The sequence below is a fragment of the Aotus nancymaae genome, unplaced genomic scaffold (genome assembly GCF_030222135.1).
Source record: "Aotus nancymaae isolate 86718 unplaced genomic scaffold, 86718_ANA_hifiasm-v0.15.2.pri h1tg000021l, whole genome shotgun sequence".
NCBI classification, from domain to species: Eukaryota; Metazoa; Chordata; class Mammalia; order Primates; family Aotidae; genus Aotus; species Aotus nancymaae.
In genome coordinates this window covers 23,340,921-23,355,593 of record NW_026988433.1, presented here as the reverse complement: position 1 = coordinate 23,355,593, position 14,673 = coordinate 23,340,921, and the positions used below count along the sequence as shown (strand labels likewise).

The following is a 14,673-nucleotide window of genomic DNA, read 5'->3' as shown; positions in this document are numbered from 1 at the left end:
CCAGCCGGCACTATTCACCCCTGCCCAAATGTACTGTCCCCACGGGGATCATTATCCCCAGCCGGTACTATTCACCCCTGCCCAAATGTACTGTCCCCACAGGCATCCTTATCCCCAGCCGGTACTATTCACCCCTGCCCAAATGTACTGTCCCCACAGGCATCCTTATCCCCAGCCGGTACTATTCACCCCTGCCCAAATGTACTGTCCCCACAGGCATCATTACCCGCAGCCAGCACTACTGTCTTCCCCACCGGCGTCACCTCCCCCTGCCAACATGACTCTCCCTGACCAGCATTACCCTCGCCAATGTCACTCTCCCCTCCCTCCACCCCACCTTCCCCACAGCCACGCTAATCTCAGCCACCTCTCAGGCCAGCAACGCCACCACCACCACCCAGTCCAGCCCCAACCACCAACACTCTCAGTGCCTCCCGGTCAGTACTCCCGCCTTCGCTCTCACCCCTGCCCCCGCCTCCCCCCAGGCATGTCCTAGCTCTTCCATCGCCCTTGCAGTCGTCTCATGGCTGTTACCATCTCCCCACCATCATCCCGCCATCTCCACCATCAATGAATAAACATTTATTGAGCACCGGCAAATCCCAGACACTCTAAAGAACACACAGAAGGCACGGCCCCGCGCCGAGGGCTCCAGCCCCTCACAAAGCTGCCATGCTGCCGCACGTGGTGGTGCGTGCAGCTCAGGCTGGGGCTGGGGCTTGGCCGGGCAGTGCACCTGGAACGGGGTCCTGAGGCCTTTGCCAGGTTCCAGCTGGGGCAGGGGTCATACCACTTCCTGAGAGCAGAGCAAATAAATAAAGGAGAGGCAGGGGCCGGGGCCTGAGCCCTGTGGGTGGAGGGGCCCTGGCGTTGGCTTATGTGACTCCATGGGAGCAAGACAGGCGGCCAGGAGCCCCCACCCTGGAGCGGGGAGGCATAGCCTGGGGACTAGAGGGTCCTGGGGCCTCCCTGGCACCTCCACTGGGCCCTCGCCTCTGGGGCCAAAGCAGGGCATGGGAGGACACCCCAGAAGGCACTGCTGAAATGCGGGTGGACTAGAAATGGGCCGGCAGAGAGGTTGGGGCTGCGCCGAAGTCCCTAGAGTGGGGAGTCATCAGTCCTCCACTTGGGGGGGTAACCCTGCTGGTGGCCGTCGCAGCGGGGGTTCCCCATGCTGTCCAGAGGCACCGCCACCTCATCTGGGTTGGAGTTCTTGTTCAGTTCCACCACGCGCGGCACCACCGAGGACCAGCGATCTGCACCGAGAGCACATCAGACGGAGGGGAGGCAGTGGGTGGAGAGACAGCAAGCATATATGGCGTGCCTACTGTGTACTGGGCACTGCACAGTGATCTGAAGGTGGCAGTGACTATGCTCATTTTACAGAGGTGGAATCTGGGGCTCAAGCGAGGTCAAGGTGCCTCCCCAGGAGTAAATGGAGGAACCAGGATGCAAGCCCAGAGCCAAATGCCCCGAGTGCCTACATCCTCTCCAGCTGCGTCTCTCACGCTCACGGCTTACTAGACAAACAGAAAGGTTTTCTCCACACGGGGACGGCTGAGGAGCTCGTCCTCCCTCCCCAGGCCAGCTCGTGTCACAGTAGGGAGGGCCAGGACAAAGCCATGTAGGTGAGGTGCCCCGGGCATTTACAAGCAGCAGAGGAAACTCAGGGGCACACGCTCCCATTCGGCAGACATGGACATTGAGTCCTGGAAAGGTGCAGGACTGCTCAAAGCAAATTCGTGGTAAGAATGGACCAGGGCTCCCCTCCGCACCCGCCCTTCCACTCACCCCTGCGGAGGCGGCCCACGGTGTGTGAGAAGCCGTAATACTGGTAGGTCTCATTCTTGCCCGGGTCCTCATTGATGATGCCCAAGTTCTGGTTCCAGTGAGACCAGTTCACCTCATCCACCCTGGAGGGGCCAGGGGCCAGAGCAGAGGGTCATGGAGAGCCCTTCCCAGAGACGCTTCCCATGCCACCATCCCCAGCACACCCTCCTATTTCTTTATTATGGTAAAATATAATAACAAGGCCTGGCGTGGTGGCTCACGCCTGTAATCTCAACACTTTGGGAGGCCGAGGTGGGTGGATCATGAGGTCAGGAGTTTGAGAACAGCCTGACCAACTTGGTGAAACCCCATCTCTACTAAAAGTACAAAAATTAGCCAGACGTGGTGCCTCGTGCCACCACGTGCACCTCCACACCCATGTTGCCCAGGGTGATCTTGAACTCCTGACCTCAATCGATCCTCCTGCCTCGTCCTCTCAAAGAGCTGGGATTACAAGCTTGAGCCACCACGCTCGGCCAGGATTTGAGCTTTAGATTCAAACTGAACCGAGGCTGGGTGCAGTAGCTTGTGCCTGTAATCCCAGCATTTTGGGAGGTCAAGGTGGGAGGACTGCTTGAGGCCAGGAGTTGGAGATCAGCCTTGGCAACATAGCAAGAACCCCATTTCTACAAAAAATTTAAAAACTGGTTGAACGGGGTGGCATGAGGAGGCTGTGAGGTGGGAAGATCCCTTGAGCCCAGGAGCTGGAGGCTACAGTGAGCTACGATCACACCACTGCACTCCAGCCTAAGCAACCCTGTCTCTAAAAACAAACAAAACAGGGAATTGAACGGACCGGCTGGCCTAGCAGGTGGATGCTATTATTGTTCCCATTTCCCAAATGAGGAAACTGACTTTGCCTGACTCCAAATGTTCTGCTTATGCTCTATGCTGACAGCCACTTTACAAAGAATGACTCGACTGAAAAGAAAAGATTCATGAAGAGGTTCCCCTAAGAAGCTGGCACACCCTGTGCCCCTGGAACATGGAGTCACTGCAGACAGGCTGGGTGAGGTCTGGAGTCCTGGAAACTGCAGACTCCTGGGCTTCCCCTTTCACCCAAGGCACTAGAGCCCAGCCCACTGTTTGGTAGACAGAGGGTGAAGCTCTGAGATGCACCCACCATCCAAGTCTCTGCTTTCCTCTGAGCAAGGGACAGGGGAGCCTGCGGTGTCCCAGTGTGCGTCGGGCACTGGCTGAGCACTTCTCACGAGTTGACCTGTCTAACCTGCACCGCCAGCCTAGGAGTCCGAGCTACCATTGTCTCATTTCACAGATGAAGAAACAGGCTGAGAGAGGCGGGCCGACTTGCCTAAGATCGCCTGCTGGAAATGAACTCTGCTTGGGCCTCTCGGGGCCTCAGTGGCTCTGGAAATTGCAATGGGTAGACGACGCTGGAGCACCAGGGGCCCCAATCCAGTGGGGACGGTTCCACCCCTCCCCACTCCGCAGCCTCACCTGAAGCACCATCTGCGGTCAGGAGTGCCGTCTGAGCTCTTGCCCACGGTGACCATCTCCCCGGAGCGGAAGGCCTTCCTCAGGAACACGGGGAAAGAGCGCTCAATGTCCAGGATGGTGGTGGCCCACTGCAGGGAGGGAGGGTCGGGAGGGAGGGTCAGGAGGGACATCAGTGAGCCTTGAAGCCCGCACCTGCCGCTCTGATGGCAGAAATGAAACAACGGGCCAGGGTGGGCCGAGAACTAGGCGTTTACACTGCCCCGTAGAAACGGGATTTATTAACTCAAATATCCACAGGTGGCAGGCAGGAAAATAAATAGGTGAAACAGGATCAGACGCAGAAAGCCCATGCCCCAGACACTTACACAGCACTCGCCACTCAGTGTGGGAAACATGAAGGAGGAGTGGAGACCAGGGCAAACCCAGGAGCAAATGCCCCATGTAAGAGGGTGGCTGCCGGTTACTCCACCTGAGGGCTGCCAGGCAGGAATTCAGACCCTGCACTGCTTGGGGCTTCCACCTTTTCAAGAAAAGCCAGAAACCTGGATTTTCTTAGGGAATCTCCTAATTTTTAAATTGTGCAGGTTTTTTTTTTTTTTTTTAGTATAATGGTCTGAGGCTGGATGGAGTGGCTCACACCTGTAATCCCAGCACTTTGGGAGGCTGAGGCAGGCGGATCGCTTGAGCTCAGGAGTTCAAGACCAGCCAGGGCAACATGGTGAAACCCTGTCTCTACGAAAAATACAAAAATTAGCCAGGTGCGGTGGTGCACACCTTAGTCCCAGCTACTCGGGAGGCTGAAGCCGGAGAATCACTTGAGCCTGGAAGGCAGAGGTTGCAATCAGCCAAGATCGCACTACTGTGCTGCAGCCCATAGGATGCCCAGTTCGCATCCCGTAATGTCCAGTGGGGAAACTGAGGCCCAGTGAAGTGAGCAATTCAGATCAAGGTTAAGAGCAGGCCGGAGCTGTTTCCCTCAGACCCAGTCCTGGGCCTTTTTTTCTCACTGCACCGTTTCCCTGAGGTGCACAGTCAAGGTAAACATGGGCACTGCATTCCTGAGCCGTGGAGAGCGCTGCTTCTTAGGACACCAGGTCTTAGGCTGCACCTGGCCTGGGAGGGATGTGAGCCCAGCGCCTGTGCTTTCCGGGACTGCAGAGAACGCTTCTGGGATGTAAAGGCTGCAGCTCCCCTGGGCCAAGGCGGCCCGCGGCCCCATTGGTTTCTCCTCTATGAGGCACGCTCAGGGTTGCTAGTTAAAGACCCCCGTGAAAACTCGGACATCCCTGCGCTGGAGTGGTGGAGCACAAAAGCTGCCCTGAGCTCAGCGTGGGACCCCTGCTGAAACGCTGATGCCCACTGAGCGCCTTCCGAGCCAGCGAAAATCACTCGGTCATGCTGAGTGGAACTATGTCCTGTGAGCTGGACCACAAGGAGAATCTGAGCCCACTGCTGCCAGCCAAGGAAGAAGCCACCTCGAAATCCACTAGGCAGCTCCGGGAAGTCAGCAGCAGCCTCTGACACCCATTTTACAGACAGGAAAGTGGAGGCAGAATGAGAAGACGTGGCTTGCCCAGAGTGGAAGAGGCTGAGGAAACGTCGGGTGAGTGTCCTTGGAAGGGCGGGGGAGCCGGTGGGGTGTGGCGGGGGCCCTGGGGCCTCACCTGCAGCTTCCAGATGTGCTTGCTCTCCTTGGAGACCTGGCCCACCGTCTCGCCCATGAGAGCGATGAGCATGTTCAGGAGCAGCACGAACGTGAGGATGATGTAGGTCACCAGCAGGATGATGAAGACCACAGGGTACTTGGTGCTGCTCAGCATCTCCAGGTCGCCCATGCCGATGGTCAGCTTGAACAGGTCCAGGAGGAAGGTGCTGAAGGTCTCGCTGTCGCGGCACGACGGGTACGTGGGCACCGTGCAGTTGGTCTGGTCCTCATTGCACACCTTCATGTTGGCGCACGGGTTCAGGAGGGAGACCAGGGCTGTAGGGGGACGGCAGGGGCAGTCGCTGAGTATTAGGACACGCACAGAGAGGTGGAGGGAGTCATTCCCATTTGCTGGAGGGGAAAGCTGAGGCCTGGTGAGGGGAGCATGCTGGCCCATGTCACCCTGCACATCAGCCAAGCCACACCAAACCCAGGTCCTCCTGATCCCAAAGGCTTTGACATCTTTGTTCCATAAAGTCTTGCTGATAAGGAAGAGCTTCTCTCTCTCTCTCTCTCTCTCTCTCTCTCTCTCTCTCCCCCTCTCCCCCCCTCACCTGTCTCTCTCCTTTCTCTGTCTTTCTTAGATGGGGTCTTGCTATGTTGCCCAGACTGGAATGCAGTGGCTGCTCACAGGTGCAATCCAACTACTGATCAGCATGGGAGTTTTGATCTGCTCATTTCCAGCTTGGGACGGTTCACCCCTCCTTACACAACCTGGTGGTTCCCTGCTACCGGAAGGGAAAAGGTTTTCAGGATCTACTCCAGGGAGGGTGTCAGTTTCCCCCGCAAAGGACATTTGACAACGTCTAAAGACATGTTTAGTTGTTATGACTGGGGGTGGGGGTGCTACTGGCATCAGGTGGGTGGAGGGCAGGGTGCTGCCCAACACCATAGAATGCACAGGATGGCCCCACCACAAAGAATGATCTGGTCACAAATGTCAATAGTGTTGGAAAGCCAGGCGTGGTGGCTCACGCCTGTAATCCCAGCACTTTGGGAGGCAGAGGCGGGCAGATTACCTGAGGTCAGGAGTTCAAGACCAGCCTGGCCAACATGGTGAAACCCTGTCTCTACTAAAAATATAAAAATTAGCCAGGCTTGGTGGCACACGCCTGTAATCCCAGCTACTTGGGAGGCTGAGGCAGGGGAACTGCTTGAGCCCAGGAGATGGAGGTTGCAGTGAGTTGAGATCGTGCCACCACACTCCAGCCTAGCGGACAGAATGAGACTATCTCAAAAAAAAAAAAAAAGAAAAGTATTAGGAAATCCTAATGCAGCCTACCATTCTCAGAGGTCTCAGGGGCTCTGGAATGCCCCTATTCCCAGGGGCAGACTCTCTCTGACAGTTTCCCACTCCACCCCCAACCCAGAGAGGAAAAGTGGAAGCTGAAACCAGGCACCATCCTGATTGTCCCCGCAGCCGTGTTCTCTACGGGGCCTCTCTGCTCCAGACATCCCAAACTCATCATGGTTCGCCTTTCCTACCAAGCCCAGGTGAAGCTTCAGCTTCCTTCTTAACTCAGTTTGGCAGCAACAACCTGCCCCTAAACCAGCCAGGGAGGGGCGCGTGAAGAAGACTCGGCCCCTCAGTCGGTGGGGCAAGAACGTCATAGTGCGTGCACCAGGGATTAGAGGAAGCAGATTTCAGCTCATGCCAATGCTCCTCAGTTGTATAGTGACTGGTGAAACACTGTGTTGAGAAGGATTCTGAGACCTTGTCTGGACTCATCAGAAAAATGGTTCTGTGATCCATTAGTACTGTCTGCCATGGGCACCAACGTGTGGGAAAAGCAGCGTGTGTGCCCTGTTTCTATCATGTCAGCCTCAGAACCGAGGTCTAGTGCACCTTAGAAGCCCTGCGACCGAACCGACCACTGAGCTGCTGCTCTATCAGTTTCAGTAACTAGGACTGCAGTAGGGCTGGATCCCTGACCTGAATCCCAAACCGATGTTGAACCCTTGACACTGTCTAGTTTTTCCAGTGCAATCCCTGGGAGGGGAAAGCTGTACCCTGTCCCTATCTCCACAGTGAAAACTATAATTCCACTTCCCCCCAATAATCCACACAGAGCCTTGGCCACCATCTTAGGTTAAAATATCACCATCATCAGATTCCTGTGCAGGTCCGTTCCCAGATAAACCTGCTCAGATGTGAATGTTGCTGGGTCCCACCCAAGTTGGCCACTCCCCTTTGGATGCTGGGCATTGATGTCAGATCACCCACCCCTCAGGGACCAGCCCAAGGACTTGGTCAGTTTCTCCAGCCCTGGTCCCTGGTCCTTCCCCCATGGGCGGTGTCCTGAGGTCCCAGAATGCTTCTGAGTGACATCATGGCATCACAGAGAAGGCGTATCAAAGGTAGCTGATGTTGGGCTTAAAAAAATACCTGGGCTGGTAGTTTCATTATTAAATTTTCTCTTCCATGTATCCATACCCCTTCAATGTGGCTTTACAGCTTCTCCCACCAAGAAGTGGAGTCTAGGCTAGATGTGGTGGCTCAAGCCTGTAATCCCGCACTTTGGGAGGCTGAGGCAGGAGGACTGCTTGAGCCCAGGAGTTCAAGACCAGCCTGGGCAACATAGCAAGACCCTGTCTCGACCAAAAATAATGCTGAAAAAAAAAAAAGTAGCGTCTATTTCCCCATCCCTTGAATTGAGGCTGGCCTTGTGACTTGCTTTGGCCAACAGAGTAAGGGCAGCAGTGATGCCATGCCAGGAGGTGTCCTTGAACACTTCCACTCACGTCCTTGGAACCCTAAGGCCAGCATGTGGACAGGCTCAAGCTAGCTGGCCAGAGATGAGCGACCACGTGGAAGATAGCAAAGCTCTCTAACCCAGTCCATACTAGCTAGACCGGTCAGCCAACAACCGGCCTGACAGCTGACCACAGGCACAAGAGCCTGTCGGGACTGGCCAAACCTGGCCCAGGGCAGCACAGCCACCCAGCTGACCCACAGACTCATAAGCAATAATAAATTGGCCAGGCACGGTGGCTCACACCTGTAATCCCAGCACTTTGGGAAGCCAAGACAGGAGGATCACTTGAGGCCAGGAGTTTAAGACCAGCCTGGCCAATGTGGTGAAACCCCATCTCTACCAAAAATACAAAACTTAGCCACGTGTGATGGCACATGCCTGTAATCCCAGCTACTGGAGAGGCTGAGGCAAGAGAATTGCTTGAACCCAGAAGGCAGAGGTTGTAGCGAGCCGAGAGCACCACTGCCCTCCAGCCTGGGTGACAGAGTGAGACTTTGCCACAAAAAAACAAACAATAATAATAATAATAACACGTGGGTGCTATTTTAAGCCACTAAGCTTTAGGTGGCTTCCTTTGCAGCAGTAGCAGATACTCCAGTTTTACCATTCATTAGCTCTTTTTGTGGGGGAGGGACAGAATCTCGCTGTGTTGCCCAGGCTGGAGTTCAGTGGTGCCATCTTGGCTCACTGCAACCTCCACCTCCTGGGTTCAAGTGATTCTCATGCCTCAGCCTCCCGAGTAGCCGGGACTACAGGTCTGTGCCACCACGCCTGGCTAATTTTTGTATTTTTTGGTAGAGACGGGTTTTCGCCATGTTGGCCACACTGGTCTCAAACTCCTGACCTCAGGTGATCCGCCCGCCTCAGCCTCCCAAAGTATTGGGATTACAGGGTGAGCCGCTGCACCCGGCCACCATTCACTGGCTTTTGAACTTGTGCTGGTTATTTAACCCTCCTAAGCCTAGTTTCCTTTTCTACAAGAGGGGATAATACAGACACTTAGCTCACAGGCTTGTTGGAGGCAAGAACAGACGTAGTCCAGTTCCTGGCATACAAATAAGAACTCAGGGGCCACACGGTGGCTCATGCCTGCAATCTCAGCATTTTGGGAAGCCGAGGCGGGCAGATCACCTGAGGTGAGGGGTTCAAGACCAGCCTGGCCAACGTGGTGAAATCCTGTCTCTACTAAAAATATAAAAATTAGCTGGGCATGGGGTAGGTGCCTGTAATCCCAGCTACTTGGGAGTCTGAGGCAGGAGAATTGCTTGAGCCTGCAAGGCGGAGGTTGCAGTGATCTGAGATCGTGCCATTGTACTCTAGCCTGGGTGACAGAGTAAAACTCCGTTAAAAAAAAAAAGAACTCAGCAAGGCTGCTGTTGTCCCCAGTACATCATGGCTACTGTTCCCGTCCTTGCACCACCCCTGCCAGGCCCACCTGAGCACCCAGAGCTCACCTGAAGCGTAGCCGATCATGAAGAGCAAGTAGACGAGCAGGAAGCGGAAAAGGTCCTTGAAGAGGATCTAAAGACCCCAGCGGGATTATGGAGGCAAAGAGGAGACACGTGGTTTCTCACTTTCCCCATTCCTCCATCTCCACCCTGGCCCAACCCCAATGTCCAGACCATGCCTCCTGCCCCCATGGTACCCAGCATCCTCAGGTCTGCAGGTGCATAAGATGTGCATGAGGTATGTGTGGCTCCCTCCAGGGATGCATGAGTCCAGAGGGTCCCCCCAGCCCATACCTTCTGGATCATGATGCTATAGGTCCCCGTCAGCTTCAGCCCACGGGTGAAGTAAAGGGCATTCATCCAGCCCAGGACCAGGGCAAAGACCATCACGGCCAGGTAGGCTTCAATCCCAGCCAGGTAGAGGGCTGCTGAGACGATCACCAGCACAGAGTAGATGAAGCTGCAGCGCAGCAGAGACCACAAGACAGGCCAGAGGGGAGAGGGGACGATGAGGCTCTGGAGGGGAGACATGCCCCCAAGCCCTCCAGGATATCAGGACTACCCAATGCCTTCTGGACCCCCAGAAAAGAAACCAAGTGGATTAGCAGGGTTCCCTAGCATTCTGTTAACAAGAACACTTAATTAGCTGGCAATTAATCCTGAGGTCCCACAAGATCCCTAAGTGATGCCCCTTGGAATTGCTAAAGAAAGATTTAGTAGTGTTCAGTGGAGATTTTGCGGCTAATCAAATTTCATCATTCTCCAACTCTACGAGAAATGCAGAAGAGGTAACACACGCAGTAACTCTCTCATCCTGTGTCCCAAGCAGACATCATTAATCAATCCCAACTCTTTCCCACTAAATACAGACACAGGCGCAAAAGTCTTAACATGGCACTTCGGGCAAACATTAGCAATCATTCACCAGCATAAGAGGTTAAAATTAATTCTATCCATGGTGTATAATTCTACCCATATGTATATCCATGGTGTATATCCCTAGCAATCAGAATTTTTCTTTAACCAGAAGACTCTATTGTTTGTGGCTTTGTCCTGACTTTGGGTTAAAGCTGCCCAGGTTGGGTGCATTCATTTCTAATAGAATCACCTCTCTCCTGAATCTGGATGACCTAGCCCCCCAACCCCACCTTCCTCACCCAGAAGCTGCCGGCCCAGGGACCTCTACTCACTACAGCAGCTGGAAGGAGCCATCGATGAAGAGAGAATTCACTCCGGGGCATTTCTTCATGAACAAGTCTTTGATCTGGAAGACAGAGGGGGCACATGAAAGGGGTGGGGCCAGCTGGAGAGGAGAAGGGAGTGGAGACAGAGAAAGGGATAGAAGACAGGGAGGCAGAGGCTGGTGCAGAGAAAAGACAAAGGATTCTTTCCTGTTAGAAAAGGAGAAAAAGCAGAGATGGAGAACATGGGGTTGAAGGAGGTAGAAGAAGAGAAAGGGGAAAATAAAGGGAGGAAGGAGAGAAGGACCATTTGGAGGAGAAAGAAGAGGGAGAGAAAAGAGGTGCAGGAAGATAACAGGAAGGCTGGCAGGGTGGGGGCACAGGGGCCAGGCACTCACGTTGGTGAAGAAGAACAGAACCCCAGTGAAGAGCGTAATGACCTCGCCAGCCAGCCGCAGGTAGTCCACCGTGGTGCGGTAAGGGTACGGCGGCTGGGGAGCAGCAAGGGTACACAGGTCCTCACCCAGCCCCTCCGACATCTGGCCCCTGATCCAGATGTTCCCCCAGGCCCGAAACATCTGGATCTCATGGAGCCCCCTCCATCACTCTCTTTCTTCTGGGTCTCCCTCCTCCCAGCTCAGGGCCACCCCGGATGTTGGAGGGCACCTCCCCAACTCGTTCCTAAACCTCCATTTCCTCTTACAGGGGATCAAAAGGACGAGGTTGTGCCCCAGTCCTGAGTGATTCAGCCCGGTGCCCGCCCCAGCCCCTGCCCGGTCCCCGGGCACTCACCGTGCCCTCCAGTGGCTGGTAGTAGGCGGTGAGGGTGAAGATGACCATGGCGCACAGGTAGGAGACCACGTTGATGTAGAAGGAGACGGCCCCGAACTTGCGCCACTTGTCCCGCAGCAGTTCATTGATGGGCTCCACAGCCAGCATCTCGTGGCGGTTCTGTGAGAGGCAGGGTGGTTGGGGGCTGCCTTCCCGAGGTGGGGGTCCACGCAGGCTGCCTCAGATGTGCCTCCCACCACCTCCCGCCCCAACAGTGCTTTCTCTTTCTGTTCATTCCTCAGCTGCCTTCCAGGATTCACGGGGAACCGGACAGACTGAAAATCAGCCCCAAGCTCCTGCGCTCAGCATTTGAGGTTCTGCCCAATTGTGCCTCGATGTACCTTTCTACCCTATTTTAGCATCACAGGACTCAGAACTGGAAAGTCCCTTAAAAGACATTTGTTTTCAGGCTGGGTGCAGTGGCTAATGCCTGTAATCCCAGCACTTTGGGAGGCCGAGGCAGGTAGATCACCTGGGGTCAGGAGTTTGAGATCAGCCTGGCCAATGTGGTGAAACCCCATCTCTACTAAAAATACAAAAATTAGCCGGGCCTGGTGGTGTGCACCTCTAATCCCAGCTACTCCTGAGGCTGAGGCAGGAGAATCACTTGAACCTGGGAGGCGGAGGTTGCAGTGAGACGAGATCACACCACTGCACTCCAGCCTGGGCCACAAGAGTGAGACTCCATCTCAAAAAAAAAAAAAAAAAGATGTATTCTCATGGTTCCCAAACTCCAATCTGTGGATAGAGCAAGCTGCTGGCAAAATCATCTATATAACTGCCTACAAGTATAAATACTGGCCTCTATCCTCAGGAATTCTGATTCAGAGAGAAGGATTGGGAAATTTAGCCGAAAAATGATAAATGACTGACTCACCACCATTCTCCAATTCTGAACCCAGGGCAGACATCAATAATTGAGCCCTGCATAATCATATTTATACAGTTCCCTGGGTAGACACTAGCAATCAATCAGTTTGCACCTGAGATGCTAAACCTCCTGCCACCGCTAATGTACATCAAGTTGGTCACTAATTCAAAAGATGAGGCAAATGAGGTCTTGCAATGAAGCCAAGCTCACAGGCCCAGTAAGCCACAGGGCAAGGCTAGAAGGGAGACCACCTGCACCCAGTCCCCAGGATTTTCTGCTCCATTTGCACAGCTTCCTAGCCCTTGAATGACTTGAGTTTCTCCATAATCATGATTGGTGCAATAACGCAGCCAGAGAGACTCTTGTCATGCTATTTCTGATGGTTAAAGGCATAAACAAACCCAAACGACTAACAATAACAGAATGGTTCATTTGAACACGGCATATTTACATGCAGCAACAGAATTACCAAAAACCCTTTGAAAGTGCAGAACGATGTTCACAAGATACTGCTAAGTGGGGAAAAAAGCTAAAAAAAAACGCTTGTGAGTTTTTTGTTTTTGTTGTTTTTGAGACAGGGTCTCATTCTGACACCCAGGCTGGAGTGCAGTGGCGTGATTTCTGCTCACTGCAGCCTGGACCTCCCCAGGCTCGGGTGATCCTCCCACCTCAGTCTCCCAAGTAGCTGGGACCACAGGCTCACACCACCAGGCCTAGTTAATTTTTATTTATTTTTGTTGTAGAGACAGGGTTTCACCACATTGCCCAGGCGGGTCTCACACTCCTGGCTTCAAGCAATCCGCCTACCTTGGCCCTCCAAAATGCTGGGATTACAGGCATAATCCACCATGCCTGGCCAAAAAAAAAGAGCTTTCAAAAGTTCATATAGCAACCACGAATGCTAATAGCTGACGATATTTACTCTGTGCCAGGCCATTCTAAACTTAACCTCAGGTCCTCCCAACAACCCCAAGGTATATGCACAGTCCTTATCCCCAGGTTACAAACAAGGAATCTGAGACACAGAGAGGTGGAGCCACTTGTCCTGAGACACACAGCATGTAAGTTACAAAGCCAGGATCCCAAGCCAGTCCTATCTGCCCCAAAAGTCCACCTTCCCACAAGTCTTGCTCATTTCCTCACATGCCAGACACTGTTCTGGGCACTTCGTTGGCACCTCCTCTTGAACTCAGCCAACATACCCACCATGTTGGGGCCCAGAGGCCTGGGCTCTCTCCCCCAGCCCAGCCCCACCCAGGGTCCCGTCCCAGCTTGGCCCCTCCTTCCCTGCACCCCATGCCCTGTCCTGATGCCCACCTCAATCTTGCTGTTGTACACCAGGATCTCCAGCACGGAGGCTTCTTCCCCACAAGTGTCCAGGGAGGAGAGGTCATAAAGCGAGGAATACACTGGCCCGTAGGCCCAGTCCTTGAACTTGCGGGACAGGTGCCGTGTGTCCTCATCCGTCACCTCCCGCCGGATGATGTGCTGAAAGAGCTGCACAGGGGCCAGGAGGGTCAGGGTCTCACACTGGAGAGGCCCCCGGGGCTGAGCCCAGCTCAGCATGTGATGCCTCCCCAGAAAACAGCTGAGCCCCGGCTGCCGGAGGACCCCTTCCTCATCTTGTTAATTCTTGCTCTTAAGGTCTTCGTTTACAGATAGAGTGTGGAGGCTGGGGAAAATGAAGGGCGTTCCAGAAGCCATATAACCAGTCAGCTGGAGCCAGACGGGACCTGGGCGAGCCTTCACCATCTTAATTGTAATGAATATCTTCCTCATGCCTTTAAAATAGCAATGAGCCCATCTTAATAATATGTGAATTATAATACTGCCGATCATCTGTGGTCCTTCCTGTTATCACTCCTCCTTCCCTGGCTTACACACAGGGAGGCTGAGGCACAGAGAGGAGATGGGAGTTGACCAAGGTCATGCAGTTTCATAGGGCAATGTTAGGATTTGGGGTTTGTATTTGTTTTGAGACGGAGTCTTGCTGTCACTGAGGCTGGAGTGCGGTGGCGCAACCTTGGCTCGCTGCAACCTCCGCCTCCCAGGTTCAAGCGATTCTCCTGCCTCAGCCTCCCGAGTAGCTGGGATTACAGGTGCTCGCCACCACACCCAGCTAATATTTTTGTAGTTTTAGTAGAGATGGGGTTTCAGTATGTTGGCCAGGCTGGTCTCGAACTCTGGACCTCTGGTGATCCACCCACCTCAGCCTCCCAAACTGTTGGGATTACAGGCGTAAGCCACCATGCCCAGCCAGGATTTTGGGGGTTTTTCTGAAACAGGATCTGGCTCTGTTGCCCAGGCTGGAGTGCAGTGGCACCATCACAGCTCACCGCAGCCTTAACCTCCTGGGCTCAAGTGATCCTCCCACCTCAGCCTCCCAAGTAGCTGGAACCAAAGGCAGATGCTGCTGTGCCTGGGTAATTTATTTTTATTTTTTGTAGAGATGAAGTCTCACTATATTGCCCAGGCTGGTCTCAAACTCCTGGGCTCAAGCAATCCTCCCACGTCAGCCTCCCAAAGTGCTAGGATTATAGACATGAGCCACTGAGCCCGGCTAAAGTCAGGATTTAAACCAGAGCCTTGATAG

At 54.0% G+C, this 14,673-nt stretch overlaps 1 protein-coding gene across 2 annotated transcripts in view; it reads right to left on the bottom strand.

Moving 5' to 3' along the window:
- Nucleotides 1-437: 437 nt before the first annotated feature.
- Nucleotides 438-14,673, bottom strand: part of TRPV4 (transient receptor potential cation channel subfamily V member 4) — a 50,415-nt gene continuing 36,179 nt past the window's right edge. Inside the window, exons 7-16 of one of the 2 annotated variants that reach the window (XM_064379871.1) lie at nt 13,398-13,577; nt 11,171-11,329; nt 10,777-10,869; nt 10,388-10,461; nt 9,492-9,657; nt 9,204-9,270; nt 4,953-5,269; nt 3,289-3,416; nt 1,792-1,913; nt 438-1,256 (exon numbers count right to left, since the gene is read on the bottom strand). In XM_064379871.1, coding sequence (XP_064235941.1) covers nt 1,099-1,256; nt 1,792-1,913; nt 3,289-3,416; nt 4,953-5,269; nt 9,204-9,270; nt 9,492-9,657; nt 10,388-10,461; nt 10,777-10,869; nt 11,171-11,329; nt 13,398-13,577 — 1,464 coding nt within the window. In that variant the 3' untranslated portion in view covers nt 438-1,098. The remainder of the gene's footprint in view (nt 1,257-1,791; nt 1,914-3,288; nt 3,417-4,952; nt 5,270-9,203; nt 9,271-9,491; nt 9,658-10,387; nt 10,462-10,776; nt 10,870-11,170; nt 11,330-13,397; nt 13,578-14,673) is intronic. The other variant, XM_012469111.3, reaches the window with a different exon arrangement.